General features: G+C 41.7%; 1 protein-coding gene across 2 annotated transcripts in view; it reads right to left on the bottom strand.

Annotated features, from left to right (window-relative positions):
• ANAPC4 (anaphase promoting complex subunit 4) overlaps positions 1 to 21,651 on the bottom strand; it is a 34,444-nt gene that overhangs the window by 9,397 nt on the left and 3,396 nt on the right. Inside the window, exons 3-22 of one of the 2 annotated variants that reach the window (XM_053252248.1) lie at positions 21,437 to 21,542; positions 20,937 to 21,069; positions 20,374 to 20,448; positions 18,212 to 18,238; positions 18,082 to 18,126; positions 16,235 to 16,319; positions 15,222 to 15,332; positions 14,446 to 14,529; positions 12,444 to 12,530; positions 11,900 to 11,964; positions 11,754 to 11,796; positions 11,600 to 11,676; positions 10,203 to 10,303; positions 10,072 to 10,123; positions 8,808 to 8,863; positions 7,121 to 7,167; positions 5,102 to 5,158; positions 4,194 to 4,250; positions 3,541 to 3,634; positions 771 to 868 (exon numbers count right to left, since the gene is read on the bottom strand). In XM_053252248.1, the coding sequence (XP_053108223.1) occupies positions 771 to 868; positions 3,541 to 3,634; positions 4,194 to 4,250; positions 5,102 to 5,158; positions 7,121 to 7,167; positions 8,808 to 8,863; positions 10,072 to 10,123; positions 10,203 to 10,303; positions 11,600 to 11,676; positions 11,754 to 11,796; positions 11,900 to 11,964; positions 12,444 to 12,530; positions 14,446 to 14,529; positions 15,222 to 15,332; positions 16,235 to 16,319; positions 18,082 to 18,126; positions 18,212 to 18,238; positions 20,374 to 20,448; positions 20,937 to 21,069; positions 21,437 to 21,542 (1,500 nt within the window). The remainder of the gene's footprint in view (positions 1 to 770; positions 869 to 3,540; positions 3,635 to 4,193; positions 4,251 to 5,101; positions 5,159 to 7,120; positions 7,168 to 8,807; positions 8,864 to 10,071; positions 10,124 to 10,202; positions 10,304 to 11,599; positions 11,677 to 11,753; positions 11,797 to 11,899; positions 11,965 to 12,443; positions 12,531 to 14,445; positions 14,530 to 15,221; positions 15,333 to 16,234; positions 16,320 to 18,081; positions 18,127 to 18,211; positions 18,239 to 20,373; positions 20,449 to 20,936; positions 21,070 to 21,436; positions 21,543 to 21,651) is intronic. The other variant, XM_053252250.1, reaches the window with a different exon arrangement.

The raw sequence follows: 21,651 nt of genomic DNA on the forward strand, positions 1-21,651 counted from the left end.
TAGCTTGGCACCTCCCAGGCTCTTCAACATTAAACAGTCACTTCTTTCTCCCCTTTACATAAATGGATTACAACCTTAAGTTCAGATCCAGCTATTGCTTGTATGCATCAACACAAAAGCACACAAGCAACTCCCATGTACTACTCTCTTGAATACCAGCAGCAATTGTATGGAATGTCATGGCATGCCAATTTGTGGAGCTGCTCCCTACACTGAGTTACACCAAGTTAAAATAGCAACTGCTTACATCAAGCTTTGGTGCTCGTTGGGAAGGTATAACTTTGCTGAATTTAACAAATCAGTGGCCTAGATAGTTTAGATAGATAGTTAACTATCTAATCTAAAAATCTAAGAATCAGATATCTAATTCTTTTCTCCTTGTATGGAAATAAGTGAGAACAAGACTTTGGTTGTGCAGGCAACAGTTTGTCTAAGCAAACCTTTGTCAGTTTGTCTAAGCAAACCTTATATGTTACAGCATCTCCTTATCTTAGCTCAGTGACAAAGCACACTTTGAGGTCTCAGGTTCAAACTCCAGCATTTCCATTTTAAAAGGACTAAGAAAGAATGCTGTCTTCAACCTAGGAGATTTACTTCCAGTCAGGGTGGATATTCCTGGGTCTGATGGACCAATAGTATAATTCAGTATAAAGGTAACTTCATGTCTGTTTGCAACTTGCTTTCAGAGAGTAAGAGAGAACAGGATGAGTTGGTAGGCAAGCTGGTATGGCTTCTCAGAATACACACCCTGCCAACAACTGGATACTTACAGCTGGCTTTTGTAGACACTGATCAATAATTCCTTCCATCCGCCTTTTAACAAAATGCAGAGACTTCTTAGGATAATATGGAAACAGCAAAGGGCTTTCTTTTTAAAACAAAAACAAAATTTACTACATTCAGATGGGCGGGAGGGAGTTTTGATCTTTTAAAAATTTCCTTGGTCTTTTCAGATTATTCTGAGAACAGCAAGTGAAGACACCTGTGAACAAGAGTGGGTGCACATTTCTCTGCTATCCCCTAGGTTTGGCTCCAGTAAAATCACATGAAAAGCCTGTGGATCAGATCCTGACTACCTCTCTGTTTGTTCCTGCCCCTGCCCTATCCTATAATTCAGGCCATGCTGAAAATACTGTTGTCCAGAGACAGGACTTGCGGGTTACTTCTGTCACACATTTTTTCCTTACTCCTACGTGGCAGGAATTCACGCCCAGTTCTTAGAAAGATGGAAAAGGCGCAGCTGTTTTTAAAACCTTTTAAGAATTGACAACACAATTACTTGCCAATCAGCACTGTCCACAAAACTGCTCTGAAAAGGGTAAGGCGTGGTAGTCAGCTAATCAGTACTGTACAAATCTGTTTTCTGTCTAAAACCAGAAAAGCAAATTCTCTCTCTGTCCAGTTCTGGAAAGGCAGCCGAACACATGTCTAAACAGCAATGAGTACATGCTAGTTTTGTTACAAAGTAAGAAAATTAAAACATAATCTTTCATATGTCTTAGAAATTATTCCAAGATACAAAAAGGATGTCAAGTAGTCAGCCATTCCAACTGACCTGAAATATGTTGTGACTTTCTTGCCGGTATTATTCTAGCTGCTGTAAAGAGGTTACATACCAATACATAATGCTCTTTATTAATCAAATCTTTAAGAAAACCCAAAATAATTATGTCTGGCAACAGCAGCTCGTAGCTAACAATCAACTAGCTATTATCTGTCAGCTATTCCCTGAAAGACTGGATTTTAATACAATGCAAAGAAGTTTTTTTTCTTCATGAAAATGCAATCTGACAGTTCTTCTGCAAGTCACTCCAACAACTGAAATTAACTCATTAGAATGATTAACGTGCAAAAGCTTTGAAGCAGACATATGAATTCCACATATTCTGGGACTGAAGTGTACTCGTCTGTTGTGGAGCTTAATATCCATATTTCAGTGTAATCACAAGTTGTTGTTTTTCAGATAAAAATTTAACTTGTGTATCTTTCAACTAGGGATGTGCCCGAAACGTTTTGGAGACCATTATGAAGGCCTCTGAAACGTTTCGGCACTGGGGGCGTTTCGTTGCCGACGGGGGGGGGTAGCGCTTTAAGCGTGGGGGAGGGTGTACTCACCCCTCCCGCCGCATTTCCCCCGCCGGCGTGCTGTCATTTTGAAGCCCCTCGGGGTGGCAGCGTTCCTCCCTGCCGCCCCGTTTGCCCCGTCGGCCGGAAGTGGCCGGAAGTCACGAGCGCACGTGCGCCCGTCGTGCGTGCATGCGCACATGGCAGAAGGGCATGCGCGCACGTACGGCGGGCGCACGCGCGCTCGCGACTTCCAGCCACTTCCGGCCGACGGGGCAAACGGGGCGGCAGGGAGGAACGCTGCCTCCACGAGGGGCTTCAAAATGACAGCGCGCCGGCGGGGGAAATGCGGCGGGAGGGGTGAGTACACCATCCCCCGCGCTTAAAGCGCTACCCCCCGTCGGCAACAACGATCTTCGTGCACATCCCTACTTTCAACTCCTTCACCCAGCCAATGCATAGAGTGTAGTTTTCTCCTTCATGAGGCAGCTCAGCACCAATGCAAATTAGGAAGTTTATGCACCCATCAGTAAAAGAAGAAGGAGAAGGAGAAAGTGTGATGTGTGTGTGTGTGTGTGTGAAAAACCTCTGCTCTATCAAACAAGTTTCTTCTGAAATCTTCATCTAGGGCGATTTCTGTCCTAGGCATTTACTGTAACTCCATGCTTCTTTGGATGTACCTCTGATAAGGGAAATCAAAATTCACATTCAAGTTTGCACAACTTTTTTCATTTCTGCACTAAGGGCCAGCAGGCAAGCAGATGGAAAAGTATGGAAAAACTGGATGTTGGCAGACATATCAAAACATCCTTGAATTTAAAAAGCTGATATTTTCCTGAAGCAGGCAGGATCTCTAGGCGCATGCAGTGGGCCTTCTGAAATCTGAGCAATAATTATAAAAATGAAACCATAAAAACAATATTGCCTCTAAGTAAGTTTGGGGCAGTATAAAAATACGTTACATAAATAAATAATAACGAAATAAGTGTTTATTAAAAAGAAGGAAAGAAACAGAAAATACAGGGGAGGGTGGAAGAGGAGAAACAAAAAATGGAAATGCCCACCAAAGGATTGTTACAAATTGCTGTGCAACAAGCACTTCTCTTGACCTAGGAGCAGAATGTTATGCAAATCATGATGTGCTCACTTTAAGATATTTTATAGCATAGGGAGAACTCTAAGATTATTAATGGCTGTCTTAACAAGATTTCTAAAAATATCATCAGTACAAAAATAACTCGGTTTATATCATCAGGGCAGAATAAAATCCTTAACCAAAGGTACTGCATGAACTGACAATGGGCTTAGTTGTACCATCTGACCTGTCCACCCTGACCGTCTTTGCACTCACTCACATATACCCTATTGTGGCAAAGTCACCTTCTGGCCTCTAGGGTATAAATCACACACAAGTATGATTTAAATGTTGGCATTCCAAGCATCTTTGTTTTATCCTGTATTATGAGCATGCAGTACCTTTAAGATGGTTGATATTTTGAAGGAAATTAAACCACTGGTTTCCTTCCGTGTTAGGTGGTGAAACAAGGTCATCATCTTCATCTTTCAAGTACTGGAAGAAAATTATTTGAACAAGACAAATAAGTTGTCAAATACTATGCTGAGAAAAATACAGCAGAAGTTGTACTATTTTGTTCTCCTAATTCTGAAGTGAGTAACAAGCTACTAAAAACTTTTGTGACTTTTTCTGAGGCCTTTTGAAAGCATTTTATTATCCAATCATGTTATCAGTTTACTCAAAATGTTATCTAGGCAGAGTGGAACAGTTTATCAGAGATGGTTATAAACCTTTGCTCTATGAAACCAGCATCTACAAACTCGTGAGTGGAAACTGTTAATTAAACAAGCAGATTCTTCTGTTTATAACTCTGTTTATTTACCTGGAATATTACTATCAATGTCGAAAATGAGCAGGAAAAATGGTAGATTGTGCTTTATTCTGTTGCACATACATACAAATGAATCTGTTTTGCTTAATTTAATACCAAAACGTACACTGTGAGTCTTTAAAATGCTAGGCTACCCCGTTGTAGCTCAGACTCTCTAAAGACCCTTTTCTTAACAGGATATTTTACAATATTCCCATCTCAATAAAAAGCCTGATACATTACCTGCCCAACTCTTTCTACATTAAAATATTTTCCTTTACGGTTGTAGAGTTCAGGTGCCTAAGAACAAATATAGAACACATCATACATTTACTGATTTTGCAGAACAACCACCAGAAGGCCTCAGATTACGTGAAACACAGTTATATCTGGCACCATGGTGCTGACTACCTGTAGTCACACACAACTAGTTACTTGAAATATTTAGCAGCCCTGGACGGAAATGCACATCTGCGTCAATCACACATGTGGCTAGTCCAACAAGGTGTCAACCAGTTTTGCAATGCAGATGGGAAAGTATATCTGTATCCATCTCAGCTGTGAGAGCAGAAGCCTCTTTCTGCACACCAATCTCCCTAGCTGCAATGGAGTATATACCTTTGTCTGCTTTCCTTTGAAAGAACAAACCCACCCACCCACTCACCCACCCCAGTCAGCTGGAACACAGGCAAACCTGAGACTTTTCTCAGACTACTCAGCCAACTAATTTCTCCCTCTTCTCCCTCTCACATAACACTAGAACCAGGGGTCGTCCCATGAAATTGATTGCCAGGAAATCTAGGACCAACAAACAGAAGTACTTTTTCACATAACGCATAATCAACTGGTGGAATTCTCTGCCATAAGATGTGGTGACAGCCAACAACCTGGATGGTTTTAAAAGGGGTTTGGATAGCTTCATGGAGGAGAGGTCGATCATCGGCTACTAGTTGGAGGGTTATAGGCCACCTCCAGCCTCAAAAGCAGGATGCCTCTGAGTACCAGTTGCAGGGGAGTAAGCAGGAGAGAGGGCATGCTCTCAACTCCTGCCTGTGGCTTCCAGCGGCATCTGGTGGGCCACTGTGTGAAACAGGATGCTGGACTTGGGCCTGATCCAGCAGGGCTGTTCTTATGTTCTTAAGATAACTTACCTCATTGAAATGTTCGGTAAGAAAATCAGCAACAAAAGTGATATCTTTCTGAGTCATCTTTGAAATATAAAGGAAAACATAAATACATTTAAATGCTAACACACTGACAAAATGCAATACATGTCAAAATAGCAGTTGCCACTATCCTGAAAAATAGCAAATCACAACAAACAAGGGTGAGACTTTGGAAGAATTTCATTAAAAATATTGAAACATCATCAGATGACAAAAACAGGAACACGGGAAAGCATAAGCCTACAGTGCAACACTAAGCATGTTTGCTCAAAAGCAAGTCCCACTGTGCTTCATTGGACTGCAGCCCTAATCCAAGGCAAATATCTCATTAGCGCAATAGTACTTTCCATACTACTGCTAAATAAAATAAAAACACATCTTGGAAACTAAAATGAAATGGCAATAATGGATCCATCTTATTTATTTGTTATTTCTCTGTGTAAACCGCCCTGAGCCATTTTTGGAAGGGCGGTATAGAAACCAACCAACCAAATAAATAATAAACAAACCCACTTAGTAACTACAATACTCAAAAAGAGTATGCACACTCTTTAGTTTTAGCAGGTCCATATTTAGGAAAAAGTACTGGCTGACATGCTCTGATGATTGTGCAATCTGCTCCAGGGCTGCTGTGGACTTGTAAGGCAGCCCTGATGCTGCCAAGAATCAGTGGTTATGAAAGCAATGCTACTTCAGTTATTCCCATTTGCCACATTGGGAATAACTGGGGTAGCACTGCTTGCACAACCACTCATCCTTGGCAGAATGGGGCTGCCTTCTGAGTTTGCAGCAGCCCTGGCACGGATCACACCGTTGCTGGAATGCTGCACATCATATAAGCCATTGTTTCTAAGATCATGGTGATCTTAAGAGAGATTTTGATTCAACACCGGCAGTTTAAACTTATGCTTTTAAGTAAGATCCCAAAGAGTATTTTGCTTTCCCCTCCACTCAGCAAAAAATATTTTTGGAGCCTAATTATTCTCTACTTTGTTGAGGAGGAGCTGAGTAATCTGGGGGGAATCAGATGCCTGGTGGGATAAACATATCTCTGGATCCAAAACAATAGGGTAATGCTCTCTCTGGATCGAAAATCTACAGAACACGGAGTTGGTCACACCAGAAGTGGCGATGTTCTACAAGTCTGTGGAGTGGCTATACAATGCCATCAGCCACTTTGTGTGTTCCTGGTGTAGAAGCAGCAAAACAACGAATATTGAATCAAGATTATGAGAATATGAAAGGCAGTGCTATTATGAGAATATTACATAGCAGGTGTCAGAGACAGGAGATGGCCATCACGTTCACATCCAAGTTTGTGAAGTTCTAAAGGAATTCTAAATGGCCACTATTGGAAACAGAACGTAGGATGAGATAGAACTTTGGTCTGATCCAATAAGAAAGTTCTAAACATGAGCTGCTACAGAACAACGCTTGTCAGTCAATGTTTCAGTATTCCGCTCCTTGCTACAAGATTAGCAACTGCATTTCAACACTGCCTGAGGAACCACTGCAGAAAGCAGTCTGTTACAACAGTGACACCAAGGGGCCAGAAGCATATCAGAAAGATACGGGGCTAGGACAACCATCAAGTTGTAAGCCATCAAGTTGCACCCAGTCCACCAATTAGGCACTGGAGTCTCTTAAGGAGCTTGAAAACCTCCACCCCAATTTTGCAGACCCAAGCAGGCACAGCAAGAAACAGGAACACTGAATCCAAATTTCATATCGTTGGTTTGCAAACAAGGATTTCCTGGGTTTGGATATCATGGCAAATCTAAACCAGAACTGAAAGTTTAAAACTTACTCTTCTGCAAGGTAAATGGGGGAACATTAAAAGTTTGTGAAAATCACACAGAATCAGCATTAAACCATGGTTCTGTGAACTGAGACAAAGACTCAGTTGGCAGGCCACAATACTTAGCTTCTAAAACTGAGTTTTTCTTGGTGGGTCACAACTTGTGCAGGCCTGTTCTAGAACATACATGATTGCAAGAATACTACCTTGTTCAGCTCTGGAGGGACGTGATCCTCTGACATTCTCAGCATGGCTGCAACAATCAAAAATTATTAGAACAATCTTAAGAAATTATTCCATCCCAGCCTTACCATGCAACGCAAAATAGAAAGACAGCCATTATGAAATAAGGAGATTCCATCATTCCAAGGCTATGTTTAGAACAGGGGACAATTATTGCCCATCACCACAAACCTACAACTAATCACTCTCTATATATTGCCCTTGGTCATTCAAGCCTTCAGGCTTCCAGTCCACAAAATGAGCCTTAAAATTGTGTTTATAATATACTGAAATGTTGCTGAATGCTTTGCAAAGATTAATGTGCCACTACCAGCATGTTATTCATACAGGGATACACAATTCTCTGTATCCCTATATAAACAATAAGGACTGTTAAAGCAAGCAAAAAAATCAGAATGAAACTGAAGTCAGCAACAGTTTTCCATTCCTACCCAGGCACAAAACCTGTACCAGGAGAAAGGCTCCAAGAAACCTCTTTCAGTATCAGCAATAATTGTTCCATCCACCTAGGGCCTAGAAGTGCATGGTTTGAAGAGTGGTTCTTATTAACTGTCCCACACTCTCCTTTGGGGCTTTCTGAATTCTGTCAGTTCCTTCCCAAAATGGCTTCTTTTGCTGAATTACACTAATTAGCTCATTGTCTTTCTGAATAATATAAATTACCCTGCAAACATTTTTGAAAGGCAGTATGGTAATCCATAGAATAAATAAATCTATACAGCACTTGTAATATTCTAAAGTATTTCATATTTATTAGGAACATAGGAAGCTGCCTTATACTGAGTCAGACTACTGGTCCATCTAGCTCAGTATTGTCTACACAGACTAGCAGCAGCTTCTACAAGACCGCCAGCAGGGGTCTCTCTCAGCCCCATCTTAGAGATGCAAGGGAGGGAACTTGGAACCTTCTGCATGCAAGCAGGCAGGTACCTTTCCCAGAGCAGCCCCATCCCCTAAGGGGAACATCTTACAGTGCTCAGACATGCAGTCTCTCATTCAAATGCAAACCAGGGCAGACCCTGCTTAGCAAAGGGGACAATTCATGCTTGCTACCACAAGACCAGCTCTTTTTCCTCTCTTTCTAAGACCATTATAGCAGTCATGTCAGGTAGGCCCAGGACTGTCCCCATACTGCTGGCAGGGAATTGAGGCTGAGAGAGAGTCAGGTCATGCACAAGACCAAATACGCAGGCAGGGGCAGAGGTGCCTCCCCGCACAGGCTGCCTCCCCAAACACGAGCAACTGCCGTGTAAAGGTTCTACCACTTGCTGCGGTATACAATCTGAGCCGCAGTGAGCGGAAGAGCAGGGAGCTGGAGGAAGAAGTCCTCCGGCATCCCTCAATGCACCGGGACCAGAAGCACGGTGCTTTGAGGGATCCTACCTCAACTGGGCGCTCTTACTGCCCAGCTGTGTGTGCACACAGGCTGCCTGCAGCTCACACGCACACACAAAACCTCAAACCTGGGGCTCAGGGTGTGCTCACGCCCTTAAACCCAGACTAAAGCCTGGGGTAAATTCCCAGGCTTGGGGCTGAGGCAGCATCGGGATCACGCTGGGCTGCTTGTGAGAACAGCCTCAGTGATTGTTCATGCTTGAGCAGGATGGGATGGTGGGAATTGATTTATATAGCAAGCACTATTTTTCTTACCTACATACAGCCACCGGAAAAACGCTTTGAAATTTTTCATACTGCTGTCTATAACTCTGTAGGGAAAAGGGGAAAAAATAATAATGAAATACACTTCAGACATGGCCCCAACTGGAACGCTGCCTGTAGTATCTCTAAAGGGTCAAATCACCCATGGCAAGAAATGAGTCCTCAGCTTCCTGTCTTTTAATTTGTTTTGTTTAAAAGAACCCTGATCTGGATTGGAAGCATGGAGGTTTAATTCCTTCTCCTTGTACCATTTTCTCCAATGAATACAACACATGCACCCACAAAGTATTTGCCCTCTGTGGGAAGATGCCGTTTGCATCATGTTTTTTTTTCCCCTTCCAGGACAAATTGCAGCTTCAGAGACACAACTGTTGTCAGCAAAATGGTGCAGGACAGGAAAAAATGACTACCATTCTAGTCCCAATCTTGGCCACAGCTCCCCATAGCTGTTATTTTAAACACATTAAGAAGGAAAGGGAGTGGGAGGGAGGGAAAGAGACAGACAGAACTCCAATAACGCATTCCTTATCATGTCTAGTTTGACTCCATGGGTCATCTCCCCCATTATAAACTTCTAGGCTTGGGAGTTGTGTTACAGACAGAAACTCTAAGAAGGGAATTAAGTGTATATATACACAAGGACTTGCATTTCAGAAATGGGTATACTAAGAGGCTCCAAGACAGTCTGCACATGCTTTACTCATTTAATCATAGTAGAAGTAAAATTGTCCAGAAGTGTTTAACCATATCAGGGTCCCATGTGGATGCACCGCTTTTAAAAGGGCCCTTAACCCACACAGCAGCTGCCACACATACAGGATTTGCACACAGTGATGTGTGCATTGCTACAATCACCATAAGCACAGAGGCCAGCACGCAGGTAGGATAATCACAATTGCCATATTTATAGAGTGCTTCACCCTATCTTATTCCCATATTGAAGAAGCAGGTGGGGATGGGGCTAAGGCTGAAACACAGTAATGAGTCTAAAGGCTTGAATTCGGGACAACGTGGTCCACAGCTCATGCTCTTTGACATCAGCCCTCACTAGGTAAGTGACAGAGCAAGCTGTTTCATCATCAGTGACCCAAACATGAAGACCAGCTGCAGAAAGAGGCCCAAGCTGCATATAGCTAGAGGCCAAACCACTGAAACACCAAGCTGTGGATCGCTGCAGCTGCTGGTTTCAAACGTAATGTGTAACATATTCTGAAAAGAAAATTCTTTTCATAGAACAGTCGAGATTAATACGTACTGCAGCAACTCGTTTGCTTTCAGGGTGAAGGAGCCCATAGCGGTAATCGCTTCTGTAAAGAGACAGTTAACAGTTACTCAGAGACAGCTGAGTTTTCCATTAATATGCTAACGAGTAAGCTAATTGCACACCTTCTATTCCTGTTGCATCAAGTCCAAGAGATTCATATTTTTCCTTCCATGACGCCATTCCTTGCAGTTCACTTAAATGGTACAGTAAGGCTTCAGAGCCACTGTGAAAGCAAGGCAGGAATATTGTTTGGTGAAGGAGAGCTAGTCTTGTGGTAGCAAGCATGAATTGTTCTCTTTGCTGAGTAGGGTCTGCTCTGGTTTGCATTTGAATGGGAGACTACGTGAGCACTGTAAAATATTCCCCTTAGAGGATGGGGCCACTCTGGGAAGAGCATCTGCAAGAAGGTGGTTCCAAGTTCCCTCCCTGGCATTTCCATGATAGGGCTGAGACACTCCTACCTGCAACCTTGGAGAAGCTGCTGTCAGTCTGTAGAGACAATACTGAGCTAGATGGACCAGTGGTCTGACTCGGTATATGGCAGCTTCCTATACTCTTAAGGATCTGTCTTTACACCAGACAATTTTTAAAAATACATTTTCAAAAGAAATATTGAGGTAGATTTAAGAGCAATTGCCTTGCACGCAGCAATCCAATGGAAATCTCCATGTGCACGCTGAGAACAAATACAGAACTGCCAGACATGCACGTTTCTCCATTCCTGTCACTGGAGGAATCAGCTCCACACCACAAAAGGTAAGCACTGGAGGAGTTACCCCATCTATTAAATGAACAGAGGGCCGCTTGTGCAAAGGTACACTATTCCTCCAACACTATATCAACAACAACAAAAAAATTTATATATCGCTTTTCAACAAAAGTTTCCAAAGCTGTTTACATTGAGAAACAACAAATAAATAAATAAGATGGATCCCTGTCCCCAAAGGGCTCACAATCTAAAAAGAAACATAAGATAGACACCAGCAACAGTCACTGGAGATACTGTGCTGGGCTGGATAGGGCCAGTTAATCTCCCCCTGCTAAATAAAGAGAATCACCACATTAAAAGGTGCCTCTTTGCCAAGTTAGCAAGGATTAGCATATCGGAAGCACAATCCAACAGTAATGCGAAATTTTCATATATTTCAACGCGACTTGGGGAGGAAAAGTTCTTGCTACACTATCCATTTAATCCATATAAATCTGGCTTCGGGCCCAGTTTTGGAATTAAAACTGCTTCAGTTGCACTGCTGAGTGACCTACAATAGACAGACAGGGGGAGCATTAAACTACTAATGTACTTAGACCCCTTAGTAGCTTTGGTACTATCAAGGCTTTCCTATGAAAGCTGTGGGGGGAAACCATAATCAAACCAAAGAATACGAATATTCAAAATTCTCCAAACGAATGTGAAATTAGAAATAGTATTTTAATTCAGCTTCTTGTTAAAAAAAAAAAAAAAGTTTAACAACTCATCTCTTGTTACATTTGACACCTGAATGCCCAGTTTGAGATTTACCTCTGCAAGTGACTTATGACAAGCTTTTGTATACTTGAGTAAGAGGATTCCATGGACTGGCCAAGTTTTTTTAAACCCTGTTGGAAGAGACTGTTTTTAATCACTGAGGTTAACCAAATACCATAAAAGCATTTAAACGTATGCATTAGCTTACCTTTACTGTCAGCTGATTCATTAGCAGTGCCTGAAGTTCAAGGCTGCATAGCAAAAGAAAACACACAGACACATTTCTCTTTTTCTGGTTGAAAAGTGTGGTAGATACAATCCTGGTAAGACAATAGGAATCTCTGTAAAACGTACCTTGCTTTGCCCCATAATAGCAACTGCATGAATTCATCTTGCACAGAAGTGTTTGTATTCTTTTCCTGAAAGTTGAAAAGTTTGAGCAGGAATTCATTTAATTATTCACACAAACCAGTTCCAAACACTGTCAAGCTTTGCAGACAAAACCAAATTTAGCCCCCATCCAAATGGCACCCCCAATTTTAGCCCTTTGTTTCTATCCTGTAATTGACCAATCATCATTTAATCCTGAGGAGATAAGTAAAGCACTGCACCTGGAGACACTGGGTTGAATCAGATGAATCAACAAACTAGGACGTGCCAGATCATGAGTGCAGCAGCAATGAGCTCCGAGACTGGTACGCAAAGGAGGAGAGGAGGGGAGAGTGCGTGAACTCAAGGCTCAAGCAGGTATATTCTCATGCTGACAAACCATGGCTGTCGTCATGTCAGAACGGTGCCCATAACTTGCTCTCATACTTTATACAGGGGGTGGGGAACTATTACAAGGACAGGTAGCATTAAAATAATGATCATCTGAATTGGAAAAATTTCACAATACCTGTACAAATTTGGTTAGCCGTGAATCCATCTGCATCAATATTTCTTCCCAAGCTTCACACATACATGTCAGTGACAGCTTTATGTACTTTTGAGAAGAAAGAACAGCAATTCATGTCTTTTTCCACAGTACCGGAAGCCAAAGCAATCTTGTAGGAAGCATTTTGTCTTTATAATTAAATTCAATCAATCTTTATATATGGTTTCACAAAACATTTACAAACAAATTACAAAATGATCAAATGATCATATAAAACAAATGAAAAAACTGCACAAAACCAAATTTACCTTATTTTAAGAAGCACTTACTCTTTTCCTTTTGATTTCAAGTTATTGTGCGCTTAAGGTCACAACAGTCTGATTTTCAGCACATTTACTTGGATGCAAGTCCTATTTATTTGACATTTACTTCCATGTAAGTATGTTGAGAATTGCAGATTCTCTTAGCAAGAGAGTAATTTATTCCAAGAAAGTTTAATCTAGCTTCTTTAATTATCAATTGTAAGTTCAGATATAACAGGAAACCATGGTTTCCTGCTACATACATGAGACCCTGAGAACTGTGGAATTGTGTGCTCCCTCCTCATCCTCCTCTTTTTATGCAAGAGGAGTTGGGGTGGGGGCTTTTATTTTTGCTCTAAAGGGTCCATCTGAACTTAAGAACTGTGGTTTACTTCAAACAGAGTTAAGGGAAAACAAACCAGGATCAAGCCATGATTTCAGATCCCGATTTGTTTCCCTAACTGTGGTTCACTTCAAACCACATTTAGGGAAACAAACCAGGATCTGAAATCATGGCTTGATCCTGGTTTGTTTTCCCCTAACTGTTTTGAAATAAACCACAGTTCCTGAGTGGACGTACTGTGGAACTATGGTTCAAAATCAAAGTAAAAGCTTTCCCCCCTCCTCCTCTCATTCACCAAAACAGAGGAGAAAGAAGGAGAGAGTGCACAAGGCCTTATTCACACAGCCATAGCCATGGTTCAACTTATGAAACAGACCAATGGATATAACGGTTCAGTACAGCTGTAAATCTCCTGCTCTCTTAACCACGGGTAAGGTATCAGGAATGGGCTGTGCACACATTCTTCCTCAACTTCCTCTCTGGTCTAAATTTATTATCTCTTCACTTCCCACCAGTTACTGGGGGACAATTAGCGGGAGAGAGCAATTGCTCTTCATGCCTTACTTGTGGATTCCCAGAAGCACCTGGCTGATCACTGTGAGAAACAGAGTGCTGGACTAAATTAATCTCTCGTCTGATCTACCAGGGCTCTTCTTACATTCCTAAGCCTTATGTTTTATTTATTACATGTACACCAGTGGTACAAGCCTCTTAACAAGGATTGTAAATCAACTTCAAACCTGGCTATGGTGGTGTAGGCCACCTCCAGCCTCAAAAGGCAAGATGCCTCTAAATAGCAGTTGCAGGGGAGCTACAGCAAGAGAGAAAGTATGCCCTCTCCTCTTGCGCATGGGCTTCTCAAAGGCATCTGGTGGGCCACTGTGTGAAACAGGATGCTAGACTAAATAGGCTTTGGGTTTATCTTATGAGGAGAATTCTGTTTAGCATTAATCACTGTGTGTGCTGGATTTACTCATTTACATAGACCTAACTTAGAAAACATTTTTATCATGCGATTGTCTGCTCCTGGTACTCCTTTTCATAACAGTAATAGCAGTCCCCAGAGGTGGGTGGGTGTTTTTCCCCTCTGCCACAGTCTTCATCTAGATCTCCCCACCCACCCATTGGTCCCTCACAACTCATGATCAGGGCTCTCGCAACTCATATTTCTGTATTAAAAATAAGCACCAGGAGCAGACAATCAGATGGCAAATGTATCATTTAGGTTAGAGCATAGCTAAAGTCACAAAAGAAAGGAAGAAAGAATCTGTGCTGGAGAGGGGAGGAAGGAGAGGGAGGAGTGGCCAAGCTGGCAGCCTGCTCAGAGCATTACTGTGGTACCAGGCCGGCTGAAGAAGAGGCTATTTTAAGAGTGTACCTGCAGAAGAGTTGAAATGTGTGTGAATTTTCTAGCCATTCGAGTCACTTCAGGTAAATAGGTCGAGAGCAGACTGGTATCCAACTAAAGCAGAGAAAACAAAATGACACTCAGAGGACATCATATGAACTATGCTAATAGCAGCAGATATTACAGCACTGCTATCAAGAACAACAAGGAATACAAGGCTTCGGTGTCTGTCCAGTGAATAGTCAGCAAGTTAAAATATTCTCAGTTGGTCAACAAAGCTGAAAAATGCAAGAAAAGTGGGAGCATATTTTCTTCAAGAAAAGGCTTTTTGAGATTGAGGCTTTTTAGGAGGTACCCTCACATCCATAAAAGGCAGCTAAGGGAAGACATACCATTTTTGCCATGTGGAGAGACAAATCCTTCCCCTTCAATACTAGAGCTCAGGGTCATTTAAAAAAAATTGACAGCAAGTTCAGAAGCAGAATTCGTTTGTGGAATTCACTGCCAAAGGATGCTGCGATGACCAATACTTTAGATTACTTTTACCAAAAAATCTCATTCATATTAATGGCTATTAGGACAGCTAAATGGAACCTCTATGTTCAGAGGCAGTATATCTCGATTACTAAATGCTGGGAATAAATTGAGGGATGGATAGTTATGCACTGCTTTGAGATACTTATCAGGAGGCACTCCCGTGGTCTGATCCAGCAAGGGAAATGTTGCTCAGAAACACTCCAAGATATATACTGAAGAATTGAAGTGATTATGATGGTTTCAAAAACTATCACTGAAATGTTACTCACTTGAAAGTATGTTATTTCTGGATCACTCTCTGGAGAAACTTCAACTTTTGTAATAACTGATAGCGATTTTAAGTCACTCGATAAGCATAACGCAAGGCAAGAACCAGACACCTGGAAGAGTGCAATGCAAAAGCTATAAAACTTCAGTATTTAGGAAAACATGATATTGTATTCAATTATTATTACTGTACTGCATGTTTTTTTCTGATATCAGATGGGAGACTATTTTTGTGTGTGTGTAGAAGCATAGGAAGCTGCCATTATATACCAAGTCAGGCAATTGGTCCATATAGCTCAATATTGTCTATCCAGACTGGCAGTGGCTTCTGCAAGGTTGCATGCACGAGTCCCTCTCAGCCCTATCTTGGAGATGCCAGGGAAGGAACTTGGAACTTAGATGCTCTTCTCAGAGCGGCTCCATCCCTTAAGGGGAATATCTTACAGTGATCACACATATAATATCCCATTCATATGCAACCAGGGCAGACCCTGCTTAGCAAAAGGGACAAGTCATGCTTGTATCCCAAGACCAGTTCTAAACTAAAACCTCTTTAAGTTATAATAAAATTGTTGTTGTTTACTACTATGAATATTTCCATCTCAAATGTCACAACATGGTTTATTTCAATTGCCCCCACCTTTTATTCGACAGGGACTCCTGTGCCTTTTAAAGCTTCAATATTGTAGAAATAGAACAGAAGCAGTGATGAGGAAAACCTGCACTCATTGCATACCTGCCAGTCATGCCATTTTTGAGGAATAGGAGCCTTGCTGGGGCGAGGGGGTGGGTGGGAAAGTGCTGACCACAATTTCAGTATGTGCTGCTTCTATTACACAGTTTTCAAGAGCCAACTATCAATTTCCTTTGAAAGACTACAAGTGTCAACTTTTAAGTCCCATTATATTGATTAACTATAAAGATATAATCAAAAGATAAGCTGAATACATCTTAGGGAAAGACAATATTGCTTCCCTCCAGCAGAATTAAGATGGTACTTTAAAGACCTACATACCCCTGTTACTGTAGCAATTTTATACATTCCATATGCATAAATCTCAATTAACCCAGCGTTGCCTCCAAGAACCAGAGCATTAAGCCTAAATATAAAGTTAAAAAACCAAGAGAGAACAATCAGTGCATTAAGCTTAGAAAATATACCTACGTGTTAAACCATTTCCCACATTTTCCATAGCATAGTTTTACAAATCAGAAGTCCATTGCATTATGCTTGGATCCAAACAGACCACTTGTGCAAGAAAGCATTTCAAGTCATACATGGCAGGGGGCTGGCTGGTCAATGACCGTAATAAAGAATCTGTCTGTCACAGCAGGGGAAAGGGTTGCCGATTTCCCTTCATTCCACCTGCATTTGCTGAAAAGCTGCTCCAGGACCATCCAGTAGTGGGCAACGAAGCACAAGAAGTTTCCACAGAGAGTGGCAGAAAAATCAGCATCACACCCTGCCGCCACATGGTTTAGATACAAGCCATCATCAATGAAATCCAAAGTTGCCACACGACACTACTTAAAGTGCTAACCTCTAAGATGGGCGGAGTGTGTGTGGAGATGAGGCTTGCATGTTGCAGAAGTCTCTAGGGGGTGCAGTGTGCAGGGCTGGGAGTGTCAGAGATGATGGGCAGGTGGATTCAAACACCATGACGATGGGGACTAAACCTGCTCCCTGTCCTCAGTGACCCCAGCCACCGAGGCACAGAAAACAACAAAATCGGAATTCGAAAGATACACTGCATTAGAGCAGGATCAGGAAAGCACAGCTGGCAAAGCTCTGAAGGGATGTTAGACAATACTTCTAAGACCGTTTAATTGATTCAGGCATTTATTTTGAACAGCACACAGCTTGCAATTAGGAGTTAAATGAGACAAAGTGGTGTAGTTTTCTGTTTCTCCAGGCACAACAAAACAAGCGGATCCCTTTTAGCGGCCTTGCTATGGCTGTCAACACCTTAAACATTATAAGTCACCTGCCTTTTAACGGATTGATTAATCTAAAATAAATGTACATATCTCCCTAACCCTCAACCTAGGTCTTTTTGAAACACTGTTCAGTAACTTACAGTTTAGCAAAAGCTAGCCCTCACTGACAGAAGGAAACACCATTTTACATTCCCGGTTATAGAAACACATCCACAACAAAACCAGTTCCTATTTCCCTAAAGTTACAGCCTCACAAACCAATTCTTGGAAAAGGAGGTTTATAATCAACTAAAGTTTTAGTCAGGCCTGGCCTCAGGGCTGGGAAAGCCAGGCAATCACCCAGGTGCCTACCTGAAGGGGACGCTGGGCTGAGCTTGGTGGCTCACTGTTTATTGAGTGTACTGTACGCAGTGAGATAGGGAGAAAAAGAACATAACTGGGAGAGAAATTTATCTGCCTAAAATCTCCCTTTTGGTAGGAGAGAGAGGGCTAGGTTGGAAGGAAAAGAGGAAAGGAAGAAGACTGAAGCTGCAGGAGACCTGTGAGATTTCAGTGAGATCCCAGAACTGGAGCAGCAAATTACTGAGATCGAGTTCAGAGCCCTTTTCGTGGGCATTGCTAAGAAAGGCTGGGAGCAGCTGGCCTACTGTTACAGGCCCAAGAGTTGGCAGTCCTGCAGAAACCCCACAATTTGGCAACACTGGAATATCGATCATAGGTGGAGGGGAGGGTGCCAAAGACACTCCTCACCCAAGGCGCTATCTATCCCTTGGCTTTAGCAGATTAATCTGCTCATTAAAACTTGTAGTAGATCTTCTTACTACCATAAATTAAACAAAGCTACTTCCCTCCTCTCATTCTCCTTTTTAAGAAAATGAACCATTGCCTTTCTTTAAAAAAAAATAAAAATCAAAAGACATTTACCTGACATCCCCCATGAGTTTCATAATCTCATCTGACTTTTCTTCACTAAAATATAAATGTTCAAAGGTCAGTGCATTGCGATATATACATTTGTTCTCAAAAGTAAAAAGAAAAACAGAAATAGTTTTACCTGAAAATTTTTGCAGTGGTACTGTAGCTATGTTTTGAAAAAATAAAAATGTAAACACATTCAGGAATGTCCTTTAAGTAAACATGAATTGTACCATTTTATGTAAACCCAAAATATGCATTTTATTATCATCAGCACAAAGAGCACAGACGGTATCAAAAGACAAGGGGCTGCATGCACAAAAGCACGCCACGGATTCTATAGCCCTCCCTAATACACCCAAGCATGGCAGCAAAGCCCCAGGCCACAGGCATACCTGTACGTCAGATACAGTGTAGCCCACAGGCTGCCCAACTTCCACTGGCACTGCCCTGCTCTTGACAGGAAGAGTAGGAGGTTCATGTCAAGAGAGTGGGTCCTTTTGTGGATTTATTCAGAATATTTATATTTATGCCTCTCCTATTGCTCAAGGTAGCTTATAGAAATAATTAAGACAAGAAAAAATCCTACTAAAGATTGGTATAACACAGCTAAGGACAAAAGCACATCTTCAATTTATCAAAAGCACATGTTCAATTTTATAACCCAATAATAAAAATACACTGATTTAACTTCTGAATGCCCGTAAAAACAGAAAGCAATCCCAGTTCTTGTTCAGGTGTGCATTCCAAAACCTCAAGGCCACTACAGCCTGTTGCAATGTCCCTCATGCCAAGTCCCGCAAGCCAGTGGTGGTCTTCATTGTCCCAAAGTGTAGCTCTCTGACCAATTGATTATTAGGTCTTTGCAAAGCTTTGGCACACACCTTCCAAGATGGTGCTGGGGCTTGACAGGGCATTCCCTCTTAAAGGTACCCCTCTGGTGCTAGGAAAAGAGCAGCACTGCATGAAGGTACATGTGGTAGAAAATGGCTCTCACACTGAAGGCTTCTTGTTTGTTTGTTTTTTGCCAAAGTGGTCCCTATTTGAAAAATAGTGATGATCACGACCCTAGTGCATCCCAAGTAATGACTAGAGATTTTATTATATTATAAATATTATTTCACACACTTCTGTACTGCCCAAAACTCATGACTCTGGGCAGTTTACAATAAGCAAACAAACAAAAAGTTAAAACATTAGTTAAAATAAATGACAACAAAAAACTTAATAGTTAAAACAAAATAAATGACAGTAAAAGTTAAAACATTACAAAAAATTAAATTTCAAAACATTTTTAAACAATGTTAAAACAATATTTAATTAAAAGCCTGGGTGAATAGGTTCATCTTTAAAGACTTTTTAAAAGCTGTCAGAGAGGGAGAGGCTCTTATTTCAGCAGGGAGAGCATTCCAAAGCTCTGGAGAAGCCAGTGGAGAAGGCCCATCCCCGAGTAGCCACCAAACAGGCCGGTGGCAAATGCAGACAGACCTCTCCTGATGATCTCAATGGGTGGTGGGGCTCATAACAAAGAAGATGTTCTCTTAAATACCTAGAGCCTGAGCCGTTTAGGGCTTTATAGGTTATAACCAGCACCTTGTATTTTGCCCGGAAACTTATCAGCAGCCAGTGTAGATCTTTCAATACGGGAGTAATATGGTCTCACCAAAATGACCCAAAGACCAACCTGGCTGCCGCATTCTGAACCAGCTGTCATTTCCGGACTACACACAAGGGTAGCCCCACATAGAGTGCATTGCAGTAATCCAGTCTGGAGGTTACCAGCATATATACCACTGTTCTGAGGTCGCTTATCTCAAGAAATGGACGCAGCTGGCATATCAGCCGAAAATGACAGAAGGCACTTCTGGCCACTGCCTCAACCTGGGAGACTAGGGAGAGGCTCGGATTCAGAAGCACCTCCAGACGCGTACCTGTTCCTTCAGGGGAAGTGTGACCCCATCCAGAACAGGCAGATCAAACTCATCTCCTGAGTTTCAACCCTGCACAATGAGTACCTACATCTTATCTGGATTCACACTCAGTTTGTTATCCTTCATCTAGCCCATTACTGCCTCCAGGTAGGCATTTAGGGAGGTTATGCCCTCTCCCCAATGATGCTGATATATGCCCCCTCCCCGATGATGCTGACATGGAGAAGTAGATTTGGGTGTCATTAGCATACTGATAACACCCTGCACCAAGTCTCCTGATGATCTCTCCCAGAGGTTTCATGTAGATGTTAAACAACATTGGAGACAATATGGAGCCCTGAGGGACACCATACAACATTTTAACACTCACTTCTTTGGCAATGCTGGCAGTTTAGGAAGGAGAAGGTTTGATTCATCCTCAGCATTATAAAAAGAAGTGAGAACTCTGAAACAAAAGAAGAAAGACTTCTTGATTTCACTTCCAGAGGGAGGTTAAAGCAAAACAAATCTACACTTTATAAGAATGATAGGTAGAAATTCAGCTTCAAACCATCATCTACATTCAGCAATTCGGTTTTCTTTCTTCAACAGATATATTTTACCGTTCTTTTACAAAGGTGATATTTAAAGTGAATACAAGTATAAAACGTGGGTAAGTGACAGGCAATTTCCTGCATTGCTGGCATATGGCAGGGCTGTCAATCAAAATTTTGATTCCATGCAGTGATTTTTGATTTTCTTTGAAACACAAGTGTTGAAGAATTCTGGAAAGGAACATATGGAAAGCAAATGGCAAATACTTTCAATTTTCCAGAATGCACCAACTTTCTGTTTACAAAAGCATCCTTGCCTGGTCACTTGGAGACATTTCTCACCAGAGGCTAACAAGCAAGTGGCCATCAGCAAAGCTTTGGCAGGATGTCTCACGCTTACCTGTTTTCTTCTGTTACCTCCATCCAGTGCATATATGTGACAGGAGCATCCACTGAGAAAGAATGCAGGCTCTCTGGTTTCTCTACATCACACAGGATAACCCTCTTAGTGTCAGCAAGTCCAAAAGCCAAAACTACAGAAAGAATGGAAAGATACAAGAAAATAGTGTACTAGAGAACAACCTCTTCACTGTGTGTCAACTATGAAAAGCAACAGCTGTTATAAATAGTTGAAACATTACATTTCAGATGTTAAATTCAACCTGGACCACAAAATGAAACCATCACACTGTTTCTAATATACCAGACAGAACCATGTTTTCAAAATATGGGTAAAGAGAGAAAGTTCATGGGCTGAGTGACACAATGTTGCAATCCTAAACACACTTATGTGGGAGCAAAGCCTAATGAACACAGTAGGACTTACTTCCAGGGAAACATGAGTAGCTTTTAATTTTTAATTCTAAACTGCAATATAAAGTGGTCCATGTTACACCTTACTTTTGCCATCGGGTCGCCAAGCAAGGGCTGTCACTTCTTTCCCTGTGCTTTCACTTGGTGGCAAACTCCAGACTCGTTGAAAGTTAGCAAGTCGATGAAGTAAAACCTAGAAAGTTGTTGAAAGTGATGGTAGAAAACACTCAAATATCCCAATGATAGAGAAAAGCAGACATAATAGCACAACAGAGATTATAGCAATTTTATTAAATGCTTTA

Source organism: Hemicordylus capensis, chromosome 5 (genome assembly GCF_027244095.1).
Source record: "Hemicordylus capensis ecotype Gifberg chromosome 5, rHemCap1.1.pri, whole genome shotgun sequence".
In the NCBI taxonomy this organism is placed as follows: domain Eukaryota; kingdom Metazoa; phylum Chordata; class Lepidosauria; order Squamata; family Cordylidae; genus Hemicordylus; species Hemicordylus capensis.